Source organism: Plasmodium malariae (assembly GCF_900090045.1).
Source record: "Plasmodium malariae genome assembly, chromosome: 4".
NCBI classification, from domain to species: Eukaryota; Apicomplexa; class Aconoidasida; order Haemosporida; family Plasmodiidae; genus Plasmodium; species Plasmodium malariae.
The window spans coordinates 188,530-205,673 of NC_041778.1; the positions used below are offsets into that span (position 1 = coordinate 188,530).

At 23.6% G+C, this 17,144-nt stretch overlaps 2 protein-coding genes across 2 annotated transcripts; both read right to left on the minus strand.

Moving 5' to 3' along the window:
- Positions 1 to 634: 634 nt before the first annotated feature.
- Positions 635 to 7,362, minus strand: LSA3 (liver stage antigen 3, putative; the record flags this gene model as incomplete). The annotated part of the gene is made up of 2 exons (XM_029003116.1): positions 635 to 6,784; positions 7,159 to 7,362. 2 exons carry the CDS (start codon positions 7,360 to 7,362, stop codon positions 635 to 637), a joined length of 6,354 nt encoding a protein of 2,117 aa, XP_028859582.1.
- A 4,422-nt stretch (positions 7,363 to 11,784) lies between these two features.
- On the minus strand, positions 11,785 to 12,755 carry PmUG01_04012500 (Plasmodium exported protein, unknown function; the record flags this gene model as incomplete). The annotated part of the gene is made up of 2 exons (XM_029003117.1): positions 11,785 to 12,291; positions 12,528 to 12,755. 2 exons carry the CDS (start codon positions 12,753 to 12,755, stop codon positions 11,785 to 11,787), a joined length of 735 nt encoding a protein of 244 aa, XP_028859583.1.
- Between the last annotated feature and the right edge of the window lie 4,389 nt (positions 12,756 to 17,144).

A 17,144-nucleotide genomic window follows, 5' to 3' on the forward strand; every position in this document is an offset into this window, starting at 1 on the left:
TTTTGAAAATTAAAAATATGTAAAATAAACGTTAGGTCCATTAACTTTTTTAATTTTTTTCGATTTTAAAAAATTACAAATTATAATACATTCAAATATATACATATAAATTAATAAATATATATGTACACACAATGACATGTATATATAAAATTTTCATACCAGTATATACGTTAAAAAGGAATTAAATAAAAATTTACTACATCAAATATATACAAAATTAATATTAGTAAAACATATATATATATATACATATATACATGCACATATTAATACATGTACCGTACATATATATATATATATATGTACTTATACGCATATATTACATATATATATATATATATATATATATATATATATATATATATATATATAATATATGAAAGAAAAAATAAGAAAAAACTTGAAGTTAAAAAAATATTACCTAATATTCAAAATTGTACACTAAAAGCACACATTTTAAAAATAAAAACCTCAATTAAAAAGGTATAAAAAAAAAAAATTAAGTACATTTTTTTTCAAGTTACTCTTAAATACTAAAATTTTATTGAGAGTACAAAAAATTGTACTCTAAATGTATGGATTTACAAGCATACATTTTTATTAAGTAAAATTTATTAATATATATATATATTTACTCGGTTTTATCATAAAAACTTGATAAATAAGCCCCTATACTATGTTGCAATTCATTAAACAAATCGACATACAAGGAATAAAATTGTCTTTTCTTCTTTTTGTTCACTGTTGTATCTACCTTTGATAAAAGATATGATACTGCAAATATGGTTATGCATGATGACAATATAGAGGAAACAACAGCTCCAAATGCAAATAGTCCTACAGAACCCATTCCAGTGAAAAAGGGTATGGTAAATATTTTATATTTATTTATTAAATTTTTTAATTTACTAAAAAATCCTTCGCTAGTCTTAACGACATCTTTCGTTTCACGTTTTGAGCTGAACGCTCTATTTACTTCTTTTTCAACTTCTTCATCTACCCTGTGAACAAAATTCTTTACTGTTGTCACATGTTTTTTAACTGTTTCTGAATTTAATCCCACCTTTTGCGACAAGTCATGTGCTTTGTCCTTAAAATTTTGTGCAGTTAACTTCTCCTGTTCACTTTTTACTAATTTCTCCGACATTTTCTTTCTTGGTTTTTTAATCTTTCGTTTCTCATCCTTTTGTTTCTCATCCTTTTGTTTCTCATCCTTTTGTTTCTCATCCTTTTGTTTCTCATCCTTTTGTTTCTCATCCTTTCGCTTTTCACCCTTTCGCTTTTCACCCTTCTGCTTTTCAACCTTCAGTTTTTCAACTTTTTCTTTTTCATCCTTTCGCTTTTCACCCTTTCGCTTTTCACCCTTCTGCTTTTCAACCTTCAGTTTTTCAACTTTTTCTTTTTCATCCTTTTGTTTTTCCTTCTTTTCCTCTTGAACTAATTTACTTGGTAATTTTTTTCTTGATTTTTTATCTTTTGATTTTTTCTTTTTTCCCTTTTCTACTGACCCTTTATCTGACAAGGATTTTTCAGATAATTTTACATTATCTTTTTTCTTCTGTCCACTTTTCTTAATAGATTTTGAAAACATATTTCTCAAGGATTCAATTTCTGATTCCGGTACATCTCGACCTGTGGCCCTCTTTATCATACTGGATACATTTTCTTTCGATTTTACAAAATCCTGTAGTTTACCTAATAACTGTTTATTCATATGCACGTTTCTGGGTAACATCTTAAATAAATCTCCTTGTAAATCTGCCCCATCTTTTTCTTGCTCACCTTCAGTTGTTTCTGCATCTACTTCTAAATTATCTAATATGTCACTTTTTAAATCTACTTCTTCTGTACCTTCTTCATTTTCTTCTAAAACTTCATCTGTAGTTTTTTGTACTACTTTTTTGATGTCTTCCCCAATACTATTATCTCCAATAATTGATACATTTTCTTTTTCCTTTTCTTCCATAATTTCCTCAGCAACTTCTTGTAGTACTTCCTTGGTGTCTTGTTCAACAATATCTTCTGAAACTATTGCTATACTTTCTTCTTTTTTTTCTTCCATAATCTCATCTGCAGCTTCTTGTATTACTTCTTTAATATCTTTATTATTATCTTCTGAAAGTACTGATATATTTTCTTCCATTATTTTATCTGCAGCTTCTTGTACTACTTTTTCAACATCTTGTTCAATATTATCTTCTGAAACTATTGCTATACTTTCTTCTTTTTTTTCTTCCATAATTTCATCTGCAGCTTCTTGTATTACTTCTTTAATATCTTTATTATTATCTTCTGAAAGTACTGAAATATTTTCTTCCATTATTTTATCTGTAGCTTCTTGTACTACCTCTTCAACATCTTGTTCAATATTATCTTCTGAAAATACTGCTACACTTTCTTCTTTTTTTTCTTCCATAATCTCATCTGCAGCTTCTTGTATTACTTCGTTAACGTCTTCAGTTTTAACTTCTTCAGTTACTAATCCATTTTCTTCCATTATTTTATCTGCAGCTTCTTGTACTATTTCTTCAACATCATCTTCAATATTCTCCTCTGAAATTACTGACACATTTTCTTCTTTTTTTTCTTCCAAAACTTCATCTGATGCTTCTTGTATTACTTCGTTGACGTCTTCAGTTTTAACTTCTTCAGTTACTAATACATTTTCTTCCATTATTTTATCTGTAGCTTCTTGTACTACCTCTTCAACATCTTGTTCAATATTATCTTCTGAAAATACTGCTACACTTTCTTCTTTTTTTCCTTCCATAATCTCATCTGCAGCTTCTTGTATTACTTCGTTGACGTCTTCAGTTTTAACTTCTTCAGTTACTAATACATTTTCTTCCATTATTTTATCTGCAGCTTCTTGTACTACCTCTTCAACACCTTGTTCAATATTATCTTCTGAAAATACTGCTACATTGTTTTCTTTTTTTTCCTCTAAAACTTCATCTGCTGCTTCTTGTATTACTCCTTTAATATATTCTTCAAAATTATCTTCTCCAATAAATGCCAAATTTTCTTCTTTTTCTTGAACAATTACATCAGCAGCTTCTTGTACTATTTCTTCGACATCATCTTCAATATTCTCCTCTGAAATTACTGACACATTTTCTTCTTTTTTTTCTTCCAAAACTTCATCTGATGCTTCTTGTATTACTTCGTTGACGTCTTCAGTTTTAACTTCTTCAGTTACTAATACATTTTCTTCCATTATTTTATCTGCAGTTTCTTGCACTACTTCTTTGACGTCTTCCCCAATACTATTATCTCCAATAACTGATACATTTTCTTCTTCTTTTTTTTCCATTATTGCATCTGCCGCTTCTTTTACTACTTCAATATCTTCTTCGGTAACATCTTCACCAATAACTCCTACATTTTCTTTATCATTTTGTTCCATTATTTCTTCTACTGCTTTTTGTACTACTTTTTCAACGTCTTCCTCCACATTAACTTCTGAAACTACTTCTACACGTTCTTCTTTTTTTTCTTCCATAATTTCATCTGCAGCTTCTTGTATTACTTCGTTGACGTCTTCAGTTTTAACTTCTTCAGTTACTAATACATTTTCTTCCATTATTTTATCTGCAGCTTCTTGTACTACCTCTTCAACATCTTGTTCAATATTATCTTCTGAAAATACTGCTACATTTTCTTCTTTTTTTTCTTCTAAAACTTCATCTGCTGCCTCTTGTACCACTTCATTCACTTCTTCAATATTATCTTCACCAATAAGTACTGTATTTTCTTCTTTTTCTTGCATAATTTCTTCTGTTGCCTCTTGTACTACTTTTTTGACGTCTTCCCCAATATTATCTCCAATAACTAATACATTTTTGTAATCATTTTCTTCCATAATTTCATCTGCTGCTTCTTGTACTACTTCTTTGATGTCTTCAGTTTTGACTTCTTCAGCTACTAATACATCTCCTTCTTCTTTTTCTTTCCTTATTTCTTCTGAAGCTTCTTGTACTACTTCTTTGACACCACCTTCTCCAAAATTATTATCTACTATAATTGATACATTTTTATCCTCATTTTCTTCCATAATTTCATCTGCTGCTTCTTGTACTACTTCTTCTACAACTTCTTGTGTATTATGTTCATTATTCTCTTGAACAGTTTTTTCTAAGTACTCTCTCATATTGTCCATCAAAGTTTCATCTTCTTCATCTAAATCATCAGTTTCACCTTCTTCTAGGTCAAAATTACCTGATAATAAATCTAGTAAACTTTTTTGGGGGTCTACATTTAATTTTTCTGATAATTCTTCAGGTAGTTTCACGTTTCCAGAAAGTATTTTTTGTACATTTTGTTTAATCTCTTCTTCACTTTGTCCTTGGAACAAAGCTTCATCATTTTCAGTCTCAGTATTATCAGTAGACACATCCTCCTCTTCACTTAATGTTTCTGATTCATTTTTTTCGATTTCCTTTTTATTTCCGGAAAACATACTTAATAAGTTTTTATTTAAGTTTTCATAAAACTTTTCTGGTTCCTTTTCCAATCCTTGCACATCTCCTGAAAACATATTTAATAACGTTTCTTTAAAGTCCTTGTCAGCATTTTTTAACATACCTTCTGAATATTCATTTTCTCCTGCTGTTTCTTCATCATTTTCTTCTTCACCTATCTCTTCATTTTCTTCCACATCTTCTTCTGCAACGACTTCTGTAGATTCTTCCTTATCACCTGTTACAGGACCTCCTACAACATCTGTGTTTTCCTTCTTCGTTTCTTCGTTTCCATTTATATTTTTGAAAACATGTTCTAATGCATCTTTGTTCATTACTACTTCTTCTAAATTCAATACATTTAGCAATGCATTTTCATTTGTTTCTACTTTTTTTTCAAAATTTTCTAATAATTCCCCATTCACTTCTTTTAAAATATCTAGTTCATTACCTTCTACATTTAATTCTCCATTTTCTTCTAAATTTTCTAATACGCATTCTTTTACTTCTTCTAAACTATGTAAAACATTTTCATTTACTTCCTCATTTACATTTATATTTTCTTCTAAATTATCTGACAATTCTTCCCTTGGCTCTTCCGTTACAAGTACATTATTTAACATATCATCTCTTATTTCTTGTAAACTTTCTAATATGTTTTCCTCTTTTTCAACATCGTTTTTTATATTCTCTAACAAGTCATTCAAAACGTTTTTGTTTTCTTCTACTTTTTCTTCCATATTATCTAACAATCCATCTTCTAATTCCTTTATATTTTCCAATGAGGTTTCATCTGTTTCTTTATTTTGTTCTAGAAAATCGAAGATGTTATCTTTTACATTTTCGTCTTGGTTTTCAACTACATTATCTAATAAGCTATCTTCTATATGTTCTTTACTTTCTTCTAAATTTTCTAAAAAATTACCATTTACATCCTCCCCATTCTGTTCTACCCTTTCTTCTAAATTATCTACTAAATTTTCTTCTATTTCTTCTAAAAAATTCAGTGTACTTTCATCTTCTACAGCCTCATGCGCGTATTCCTGGGAAACTTCTTCTGCATGTTCCTCTATATTATCAAAAGCATTTTGATATACATCTTCTAACTCTTTATCTTTTACTTCTTCGTTATCATATACTTCTCCAATTTGTTCTATTTTACCAAATATTTTATCAAATACTTCTTCTGTATGTTGTGGATTATCTAATATGTTATCATGGTCTCTTTCATTTAGTTCCACACCACTAAATACTTCATCATTTACTTCTTCTATATCTTGTACATTATCAAATATTTTAACATGTGTTTCTTCATTCTGTTCTACTTTACCAAATACCTTATCAATTACTTCAGCAGTAAGTTGCGTATTATCAAGTTCGTTATCATTTATATTTGTACTTTCTTCTATGTTTTCTAATGTGTCATAAGGTACTTCTTCACTTAATTCATCGTTCTTTAGTAAATTATAAAATACCTCACTTGCTTCAGTTTCCTCCACTTCATTTACACTTTCTTCTTCTACTTTATCTAATATATCATAATTTACACTTTCTTCTTCTACTTTATCTAACAAATCATAATTTACACTTTCTTCTTCTACTTTATCTAACAAATCATAATTTACACTTTCTTCTTCTACTTTATCTAACATATCATCATTTACACTTTCTTCTACTTTATCTAACAAATCATAATTTACACTTTCTTCTTCTACTTTATCTAACAAATCATCATTTACACTTTCTTCTTCTACTTTATCTAACAAATCATCATTTACACTTTCTTCTTCTACTTTATCTAACAAATCATAATTTACACTTTCTTCTTCTACTTTATCTAACATATCATCATTTACACTTTCTTCTACTTTATCTAACAAATCATAATTTACACTTTCTTCTTCTACTTTATCTAACATATCATCATTTACACTTTCTTCTACTTTATCTAACAAATCATCATTTACACTTTCTTCTTCTACTTTATCTAACATATCATCATTTACACTTTCTTCTACTTTATCTAATACATCATCATTTAATTCGCTTTCCTCAAGCTTTTTCTTCAATTCTTCCAGTATATCTTCATTTAGCTCATCACTATTTTCTAAATGATTTAAAAAAACCTTATTAAAATCATCATTATCTAAATTTTCGGTTGTACTTGCACCATCTTCTGAATTGAATGCAACATTTACATCTTGCGTTGGAAAAACAGACTCACTTGTTTCATCAATTTCTGTTAATGATCTTTTGAAATTAAAATTTGAAATTTTATCTAACTTATTCGCATTGCTATTCCATGAATTATATGAGGTGCACTAAAAATACAAAGCAAAGAAAAAAAAAAAAAAGTTGTAAAAATTTTTTTTTATTTGTTTTTTTTTTTTTTTTTTTTTTTTTTTTTTTTTTGTGTATACGTGGGTATAAGTGCATATGTGTATATGTATCCTTATAAACGAAAATTATTATTTTATAAAAAAATTATTATTACATATACGTAACAATTAATTATGAAGCAAAAATCCAAAAAAAAAAAAAAATAAAATAAAACAAAAACAACTATAAAAAGGACAAAATGATGTAGCATATAAAATATAGGGAGAAAAAAAAGAAAAATTAAAAATAAAACAAAATAAAGAAAATTCAAATAACGCAAAACATAATAAAATTAGATCTTTTATTTTTGACTTACATTATTATTAGGAGATAAGTGAATTACCCATATTAAAATAGTATATGTAATTATTTTGATCAGAATTGGAAATTTAATTATTTTTTCTCTCATATGACATTTTTTCACCGTCCACATGTTGGATCTATTAAATATGTTACTTATATTACGTTGATAGTTTTCATTATGTTTAGATAAATTGCAGTTGTAATTTTTATTTATCATTTTTTATTTCACAAAAATATAATAAATAATAAAGCATAAGGTGGAAATGAGGATAAACAAAAAATACGTCAAAAATATTCTTGTATTAATTTTTTATAAAAAAACACTTAAAAACATTTTATTTATAAAAAGGGAAAAAGAAAAAAGATAAAATAAAAAAGAAAAAAAAAATTTATAAAATACTAAAAGTATGTGTTGTATACCTACATATAAGCATATTCCCTAGTATTATATATATACATATATATATATATATAATAATTAATAAATTTTATTATTACAGTAATTTATATTTATTTTTTTTTTTGAAAAAAAAATTAAATTAAATAAAATATTATAATATAAACAATAAATCTTAATAAAATAAAAGAAACTTTTAACCGTGATAATTCATAAAATTATAAAATGGGGATTATATAAAATATTAATAATCATGTTATTTTATGCTATATTATTAATAATATATATTTATACAAAGCTGGGAAAAAATAGATTCATGAAATATTTAAAACATAACAATTTTAAATGGGCTTAATTTTTAAAAAAATGTAATATCTATTTTATTCTCTATTATTATATACAAAACTTTTTATTATTTATTACTTCTTTTTGAATGTTAATTGAAATTATATCGTAATAAAATGTATAATTTGTATTATATATATATATATATATATATATATCTTATAAATATATATACACATGTGCTATATAATATTATATATATATTTATTAATTAATTTTTGGTCATAGAATCAATAACGCAAGAGAAAAAAAAACTGTTTTAAAATAGTGCCTTATTTTTCTTTATAGAATAACAATTATATTAAGAAAATATATACATACAAAAAAGAAAAAGAGATTGATTTGGGGGTCAATAGTACGGTAATTTTTTTTTTTTTTTTATACTTACATTAAGTGAAATAATTAATGTTTTTTTTTTTTTTTTTTATCCGTGTACAATAATATATATATATATATATAATATATTAAGAAATTCTGAATTACAACTTCTATGTGTTAACTCTTTTTTTTTCTAGGTTTATTTATTTTTTTCTTTGGCAATTATGTAGAAATTATTAAATTTTACATTATATACTATTGCATTATACTAATAATGGAAGTATGGATATATAAAAAAAAAAAAAAAAAAAAAACTCAATGAAAATTTGTGTTTAAAGTTTCCTATTCTAATAATTAAACCCTAGTTTCACAAATTTTTACATGCAAAAATTTCTTTTCTGTTTAAAGGAATTATATATATATAAATACATAAATATATACAACCTAACCGAAAAATAACTTTTATTAGAAAAAAGTAAATAAAATATAATATATATATATATACATTATATTATGTACAAACATAAAAAAAAAAAAAAAAACTATTACAAGCAAAAAGTCCTTGCAAAATTGAGCTGCATGTATAATATTTTAAACAAATCCAAAAACACAAAAAAAAAAAAAACACACAGGTGAATTTTCTCGTTTCGCAATAAGTTTAATAATATTTACTCCATTGTTTAGATATAATATATATATATTATTATTATATATTTATTTGTACATTGCAATAATAATAGTATTTAGTGTTAAAAATTGCTAATAAATTTCCTCCCTTAAATAAAATTTTTTAAAGCAAATATAAATAATATTATTATAGCACAGAATTTTCAATAGTAATGCTATTATACAGTAAAAATTATCTTTGTTACATAATAAATAAAAATATTATTTATGATATTTTATTTATATATAAGATTTTTCCTTTTTTCTTTTTTTTTGGCTAGTTATGTAAAATAGTGTATTATAAAAATTACTTGAATGACCAAAAAAATTCCCGAGAATAGTTAATGTTTTATGAAAAAGGGTGTAGTTAAACTTTCATAGTAATATTTTATATATATAAAATAAGCAGATGGGCCTTTATAAACAAATTTTATAACGAAATTTATGAAAATATTTTATTACGAAACAAAATAGTTTTTCTTGTTTAAAAGTTTCTTTTGTGCATAGCGCAAATGTATAAATCCTCGTATGTTACGGAAATATATAAAAATTAGCAAAAAAAAAAACTAATGTATCTTTTATATTAATAATGTGGAAAGTTTTCTTTTATCTCCATATTTTTAATTTTTCAAGAATATTATAATGTACATTAAAAGAATAAAAAATAAAGAGTTCACAAATATATTCAAAAAATAATTGCTTTTCGTCAATGTAACCGTATACATATATATATTTATATGTACAGTTCAAATACTCATAATTAATTAAATATAGATTGTAGCACCTCAAAAAAATAGTAAAAGTATATTATTTATATAACTCATATTTTGCTTATTTTACCCCTCTTTCTTTTTTTAATTTTTCTTCCGAACAATCTTTTTGCATCTTTTACATGTAACAACATGAGCTTTCACAGGTAAGTCCCCCTATATAGTAATCCTTTTAATAGAAATTTTAGAAACTTATAATATTTGTGGAAATTTAAAATACCTATACTCTTTTATGTAACATGTATAATCTAATGTGGTCTGTTTTATTATATTGGAAAAATAGTACATCTTTTTTCTAGAATAATATTAATAATAATTTTGCATGTGGTAATTTATTAATAATTAATAGTTGAATTTACATGTATCTCTACATAACAAATGATAATATAAATTTGTTATTAAGAATTTATATTTATTAAAAGTACTTCAGCATAATAAATTAAATCCTTCTCTTATAACATAATTGACATTATCATCTTAAGAACATCTTGCACATTATGACATCTTTATTCGCATTTATTGAATAATGAGGAGATAATATTACTTATAGAAACTGAGTACTTCATCACTCTCATAAGGACTATTAACAAATGTTCAAAATGAAAAAATGCTTCAGAAAAATGTTAAGTGGCTTCACTTATGTAAAGGAATTTTCATAATACTAAGAGAAAAAAAAATTATGCATTTTTTAAAATTTTCATATAAAGGGCATTTTTATGGAGCGTCAATTTCAGTTCTATAAATGCAGTAACCTTGTCTTACGAAACAAATGAATACGCATATATATGTATACATATAAATATATATATGTACACATATTTATGTATGTATGTTCACATATATATATCTTTATTCTTATAACATATTTAACGGAATTTATTCGTTTTCTTTTGTTCAATATAAAACCATTCTTAACATTATGCTTATGCTTTTACTTATATGTAATATTTTAGAATACTAGTTTTTTACGTCCATTATTAAAACTTAAGTTAAATTAAATAACAGTAAATTACTTAATAAGAATAATATCATTTTATAACTAACCTACGTTCGTTACTTTAATTTAGGATGTAAAAACCCAGAAATATTAATTCATTATGCTAAAATATATTTTTTCCAAAAATAAAATATTGGTAACAAAATTTTGCAAACCTTTATACAAAGTTTGATAAAAGACTTCTTAAATTTAAAGCTCTATTATTACAAAAAAAAAAAAAAAAAAAAAAAAAAAAAAGGAAAATAATAAAATAATTATATGATAAAATGTTGAAATGGTTGTTTGGCATAATGGTAAAATAAAATAAACAGTAAAAAAAAAAAATACTTTCATTGATTTCATTAAATCCACATATATGTAATAACTCTTACGTATTTGAACTTAAGACATTGTTCCAAAAAATATTAATAAAATTACATGCATTTTATAAATAATATCGTACCATTTACTACTAAAAAATGAAAATTTATGCCTATGTTTTACGAAACTTTAAAGTATCAGTTAATAAATGTAGAATAAAAATAAAAATATTCATTTTACTAATTAATTCATGTACAACGACATACAAATCGTAATACGTCAATTGATATTAAGCTTCTAAAAAATTATATTTCTAATTAACGTATTTCAATATATTTTAATTCGGTACACGCAATGCACAATTGTGATCTGTATATATACGTATGTGTACATGTATATATATACACACATATACATGTCATCCATAAAATGTTCAAATATGCTTGGAGGTACATATATTCAAAAAAACAAAAAAAAAAATAGTTAAAAATTAAGATATTAAAAAGTGGATAGTTATATGCATACACACTCATACATATAAGTGCGTACCGAAATGTATATATATATATACATCCTGTTAACCTTAACCACTTCAAAATTTGTAATTATAAGTCCTTAAATGGGCACAAAACACTCAAAGATATTACATACGTTAAAATTTTTCATACCTGTTAGTATATCTAAACAGCTTCTTATATTATAATTGTCTGTATAGAGTTGCTTTTTACCTTTGCATTTAAAAAAAAAGAAGTTTTTCTTACAAAGTCGGTTTACATTTATCTGTATATATGTGTACATATAAGCATATGTTCTCGTATGGGCGTTTGTACATGTTTTTAATTTTCATTATGCCATTTCACTGCGTATCTTATAAACCTTGTATATTAAATAACATGTTGACAAAAAGGGTATGAAAGCTATGGTCAGAGTAAATGATGCTGAAATTAAATGGGCTTTAATATAATAAGCTGCCAACGCAGTGACTGTAGCTAAAACGGGTGTTGAAAATATCTTTAAACCTTTGAAAAAATTTTTGACTTTTTCGAAAAAATTCATACCACTTTTAATTGGAGCCTCTTTTTCAGAATCTATATATTTTAAAGCTTTTACTATTTCTTTTTCAACTATCAAATCAATTTTTTTTATAAAAGCCATAATCTTGGATGCTATGTTTCTTGTCTGTTGTTCATAAATATTTTCTATTTTATCTACTATATTTTGTTCTAAAGTTTCGTAAGAGGAATTTAAACTCCTTGCACTTTCTACTAATACTCTATTTGTTCTTAATATAAATTTGTCATTCTTTGGTATATCGTAATTCTCTCCTAACATATTATAAATGGTATCACCCGCCTGTAAACAAAAATTTGGATATTTCTATACATATATACCACACATTATTTAATGCAAAAAAAATTAGGAAAAAATGCCAACTTTTACACCACATATAAACGAGTTACATATATATATAAATATATATATATATATATATATATATACGTATATATTCAACACATCGGAAAACATACAAAATTATTAAATATCACTGGTGCATTCACATAGCCATTCACTTCTTTTTATAATCTTACACTATTATTAGAATAAACAAGCAACATCCAAATTAAATGGATAAACATATATGCTTTTATGAAAAGAGGAAGCAAGTTTAACTTCTCTTTTTTTCTACACTTTTCTAATGCTCTTAAATAAACCGCCCCATATATGTCACCTTTATTATCTACATTTTTTTCGTTTCCATAATAATTCCTTGTTGTTGTAATATTGGGGTTAATATTATAATTTTTCCTCTTCAACATTTCTTTTTACTGCTTTGAAAAAAAATTATAATTAAAAATGTTCTTAAATTGTATATCGTATAAAAAAAAGGATAAAAAATTAGAAAAATGCAAAAGAATAATAAAAAAATAGCAAAATAACAAAATAACAAAATAACAAAATAACAAGAAAATTAAAGAACGAAATAATGATAATAAAAAAGTAACAAACGAGAAAATAAAAGAACGATAAAAAAATAATAGTAAAATAATAGAACTAACGATGCCAAAATAACAAAATAATATCTAAATAACGAATTAATAATAACAAAATGTAGAATTAATAACAAAATATAAAATTAATAGAAACAAAATATAAAATTATTAGTAACAAAATATAAAATTATTATTAACAAAATATAAAATTATTATTAACAAAATATAAAGTTGTTAGTAACAAAATATAAAGTTATTAGTAACAAAATACAAAATTAATAGTAACAAAATAACATAATAATGATAATACACAAATGGAACAATGATAACAAAAAAGCAAAATTACAAAATAATGATAACAAAAGAACAAAATAGTAATATTGTATATCATTATACATGTCATGAGAAAAAATTAATTTATTTTTACTATTACTCAAAAAAAAAAAAGGCAGTTCCAACTTGTAACCTGCTTTAAGTAATGCTTAAAATCACCCGTGCAGCTTTTCTTTTTACAGATGATAAAGAATGAAATAGTAATTTATAAGTAATACAGTACAAAATAGGAACTAAAGATATCTTTATGAAAAATAAAGCAAAAATGCATCTTCGTAATTTTTTTTTTTTATATTTTTTGTTTAAAAGAAAAATAAAAAATTTCTATTGGAATTGTTTTTTCTTTAAATTTTCAAAAAAAAATTACACATATATATGTATATATAATGGAAGTACAAAATAAATAAAAAGGGAAGTAAAAAAAAAGGTACATTATCCATCAAGTATTTATATATATTAACGTATAATGGAATATTGTGTATATAATTATTATAAAAATTTTATTTATTTGTAATAATTTTATAATGTGTATTTATCATGTGCGAGAGGAATTTAATATGTAAAACAAAACATTATTTTACGCAGATATATCGTTTATATGTTAATAAATACTAATATATACATTTTGCATATATACTTTATCTAAATTATGTATATATGATTATATAAAAAATTTAAGTCTACTTATTTTATAAATTTAAAAGGTAAAATAAAACAAAGAGTCACCGTTTTCCTTCATCGTTTTTCTCTTTTAACAAATAAATACCATTAAGGTTTTTTCTTTTAATTATAATTTTTAGAATACTATAATAAGTTATGTAAAATACATAAATCAGCAAGTTAATTTTGCAGTGGAAAAATAAAATAAAATAAAAGTTTGCATTAGGAATATTACCATAATTATATTGTATTAATATATACAAACACTTTTCTGTAAATGGTAATTAACTTTCTAAATAGTATGCATATATATATTAAATGTAAAGATTATTACAAAAAAATCAAACAAATTCATAAAAAAGAATAATAAAATGAAAGGAATGTTTTCGTAACTTTTACTGCGGTTACATAGCCATTATATTATACCGCTTAAACTTCATCTAGAATAGTTTTCCATATGTTTAATGATTTGAAAAAGATATACACATACATACACATTATGTATAATTAAATAATGTATTATATGTATTTACTAAGTGGAATATTATGTAAAAATTGATCTTTTTTTTTTTTTTTTTGATAATATATATTGAATTCGTTCTTTATGACATTCGTATAATTCTCCTAAAAGAATCTGAATTAAGAATGTCCAAAATGAAAATATGTTCATTAAAGATATTGGGAATTAAAATCTTATATTAATAAATTTAGGCTACATTGGCAAGAAGTCTATTTGAGAGTATGTATAGTATTGGAATAGGGGACTACTATTAAAAAAAAAAAAATTTTATTTATATATTTTTTAAATGATTTGAACTTATAAAATAATAAAATGCACTATATAATTAATTTATAAAAAGTACAGTAGTTTTATCGTTTTGATAATATTCCTTACTAAGACTCAATAATGACATTAATAGGAGTTGATAATGCTACCAATTAGGATAATCATATAAAACTCACAAAAACGAAAAGACATATTACTATTACATTTTTAATTTTGTTTTTAACGAATATCCTAGGATTTTCAGAAACCCCACTGACAGTTCTTATTAAAAATAAAGTGTAAATACTCAGAAAAAAAATATAAAATAAATACGCGTTTTGTTTTCCAAAAATCGCACATATATAGATATATACATACATATAGGAGATGCATATACGAGCTCACTTTTTTTTAAAATGAAATATTTAAGTGCGAGTTAATATATATGATATATAAAAGCATAATTATACATTTTAAAAGGGAAAAATATTACCAGTATGAAAATATAATATGGCTATATCTTTTCTTATTATAGGGATTAGCTAAATATGGTACATATACACATAATAGAAATAAAAAAAGTAGTAATGATAATAACTATACTAATGACAAAATTATCTTTTCTCTATTTTACAATAAAAAAGAATTTTTTACATACATTAAAACAGCACATATCCTGTACACTTACAGAACAAATAATAAAAATAAAAAGTTCAAATTAAACCCATATTTTGTGTATTGGTATATATATGCGTAAAAAACCCCATATCTCCAGTTAACTTCTGAAAAGGCATTTGCACAAATGTATTATATAAATATTCTTAGGTAGACTTGTACGAATTATTATGAACTGTGTTAATAATATATAGTTGTCATTATTAAGTAAATTTTTTCCATGAGGTATAATATGTTACATTCAATGTAGTTCCCTTTAATGAATAATTTAGACCTCATGTATAATTATTCATGTACTATTTAAGGTATCTCTTACTTGAGCAGTTTAAAATTCAGCTATTGTCCTTTCCGTGTTTCATATATTTTGACTTTAGCAGCGTTACACTTAAATAATATTTTTAATATTAAACGGAAGAAGGAAAGAAAAAGGATAAAGAAAAAGAAGTAGAAATAGAAATAGAAGTTGAAATAGAAATAGAAGTTGAAATAGAAAAAGTAGTATAAATGAAGTAGAAATGATATAGAAAAAGTGATCAATTAAAAATAGCCATTGTGAAGTAACACCCTAATACCTTTTTTATATCCATCAAAACAACTACATTACAGTCATAATGTTTTCCTCAATTGTAATTTTTAATTAGCATTATCATTAATCCATGCAACATTTTAGTATTTACTATATATACATTTTTACTGTTAGGAGTAAAAATGAACAAAATATATATTCTTTGTGTATATGATTGCGTAAATATATATATATATATATATGTATATATGTATATATGAATATATGAATATGTTCATAATATGTCATGCGTTATTTTTCCATGAATTTTTTTTTATTCCTATTTTAAAATATTTACTAAAAAAATAGAGGTTCAGGATATACTATTTCTTAAATTAAAAAGAATAAAATTAGGTGAAAAATATTCACGTACAGTAAATTTTAAAGTAGTACAACTACTTTTTCATGGGTTTAACATTAATGTAAAAAGAAGCTTAACCTGCTTTTAACAATTCTGAAATTTTTTAAGTTTATACAAATATAAATATGTGTATATATGAACATGTTTAAAAGCAAGATTTTTCATGTTTAATTCCTAAATAACAAATGTAGCATAAATACTCCATAACAATTATTTTCTCTATATAGTAATAATATTTACTCCCTAACAGTTTTTTCACTGCAAGAGCAATTCTCATAATCAGATCAACCTGATCACACATAATATCCTGTGCAATTATCTATTTATTCAACTCCTTTAAGCATTCACATGTAGTTTACATACTTTCCCATTTAGCATTTTTTATTTCAGTTTATATATGCACTATAATATGTAGGTTCAGATTATAAATTATTTTTTTTATCTTTTTTTACAACATATTTTTTATACTTTATATGTTACATTATCAAAAAGGGTATATTATATATATATATATATATATATATATATATTTATGTATATAAACATATAGGTGCAAAAACAACAAAACAAATAGATTTATTTTCTTAATCTGTATTATATACTTGAAAATAATAAAACATCCCATAAGTTAATTTTTACGCGTTTTCTTAAAAAAAAATTATACCCCCTTAATATTTATTATACCATCTTTTTTTTATAAAGATACCACAGTTGCTTATCATCAACAACTATAAGCTATCCTTTTAGTGTTGTTTAATTTTATCAATACACAATAGCTTAAATAAAAGTACAATTTTAAAATAATGCACAATTCATTATATATATATATATATATATATATATATATATATATTT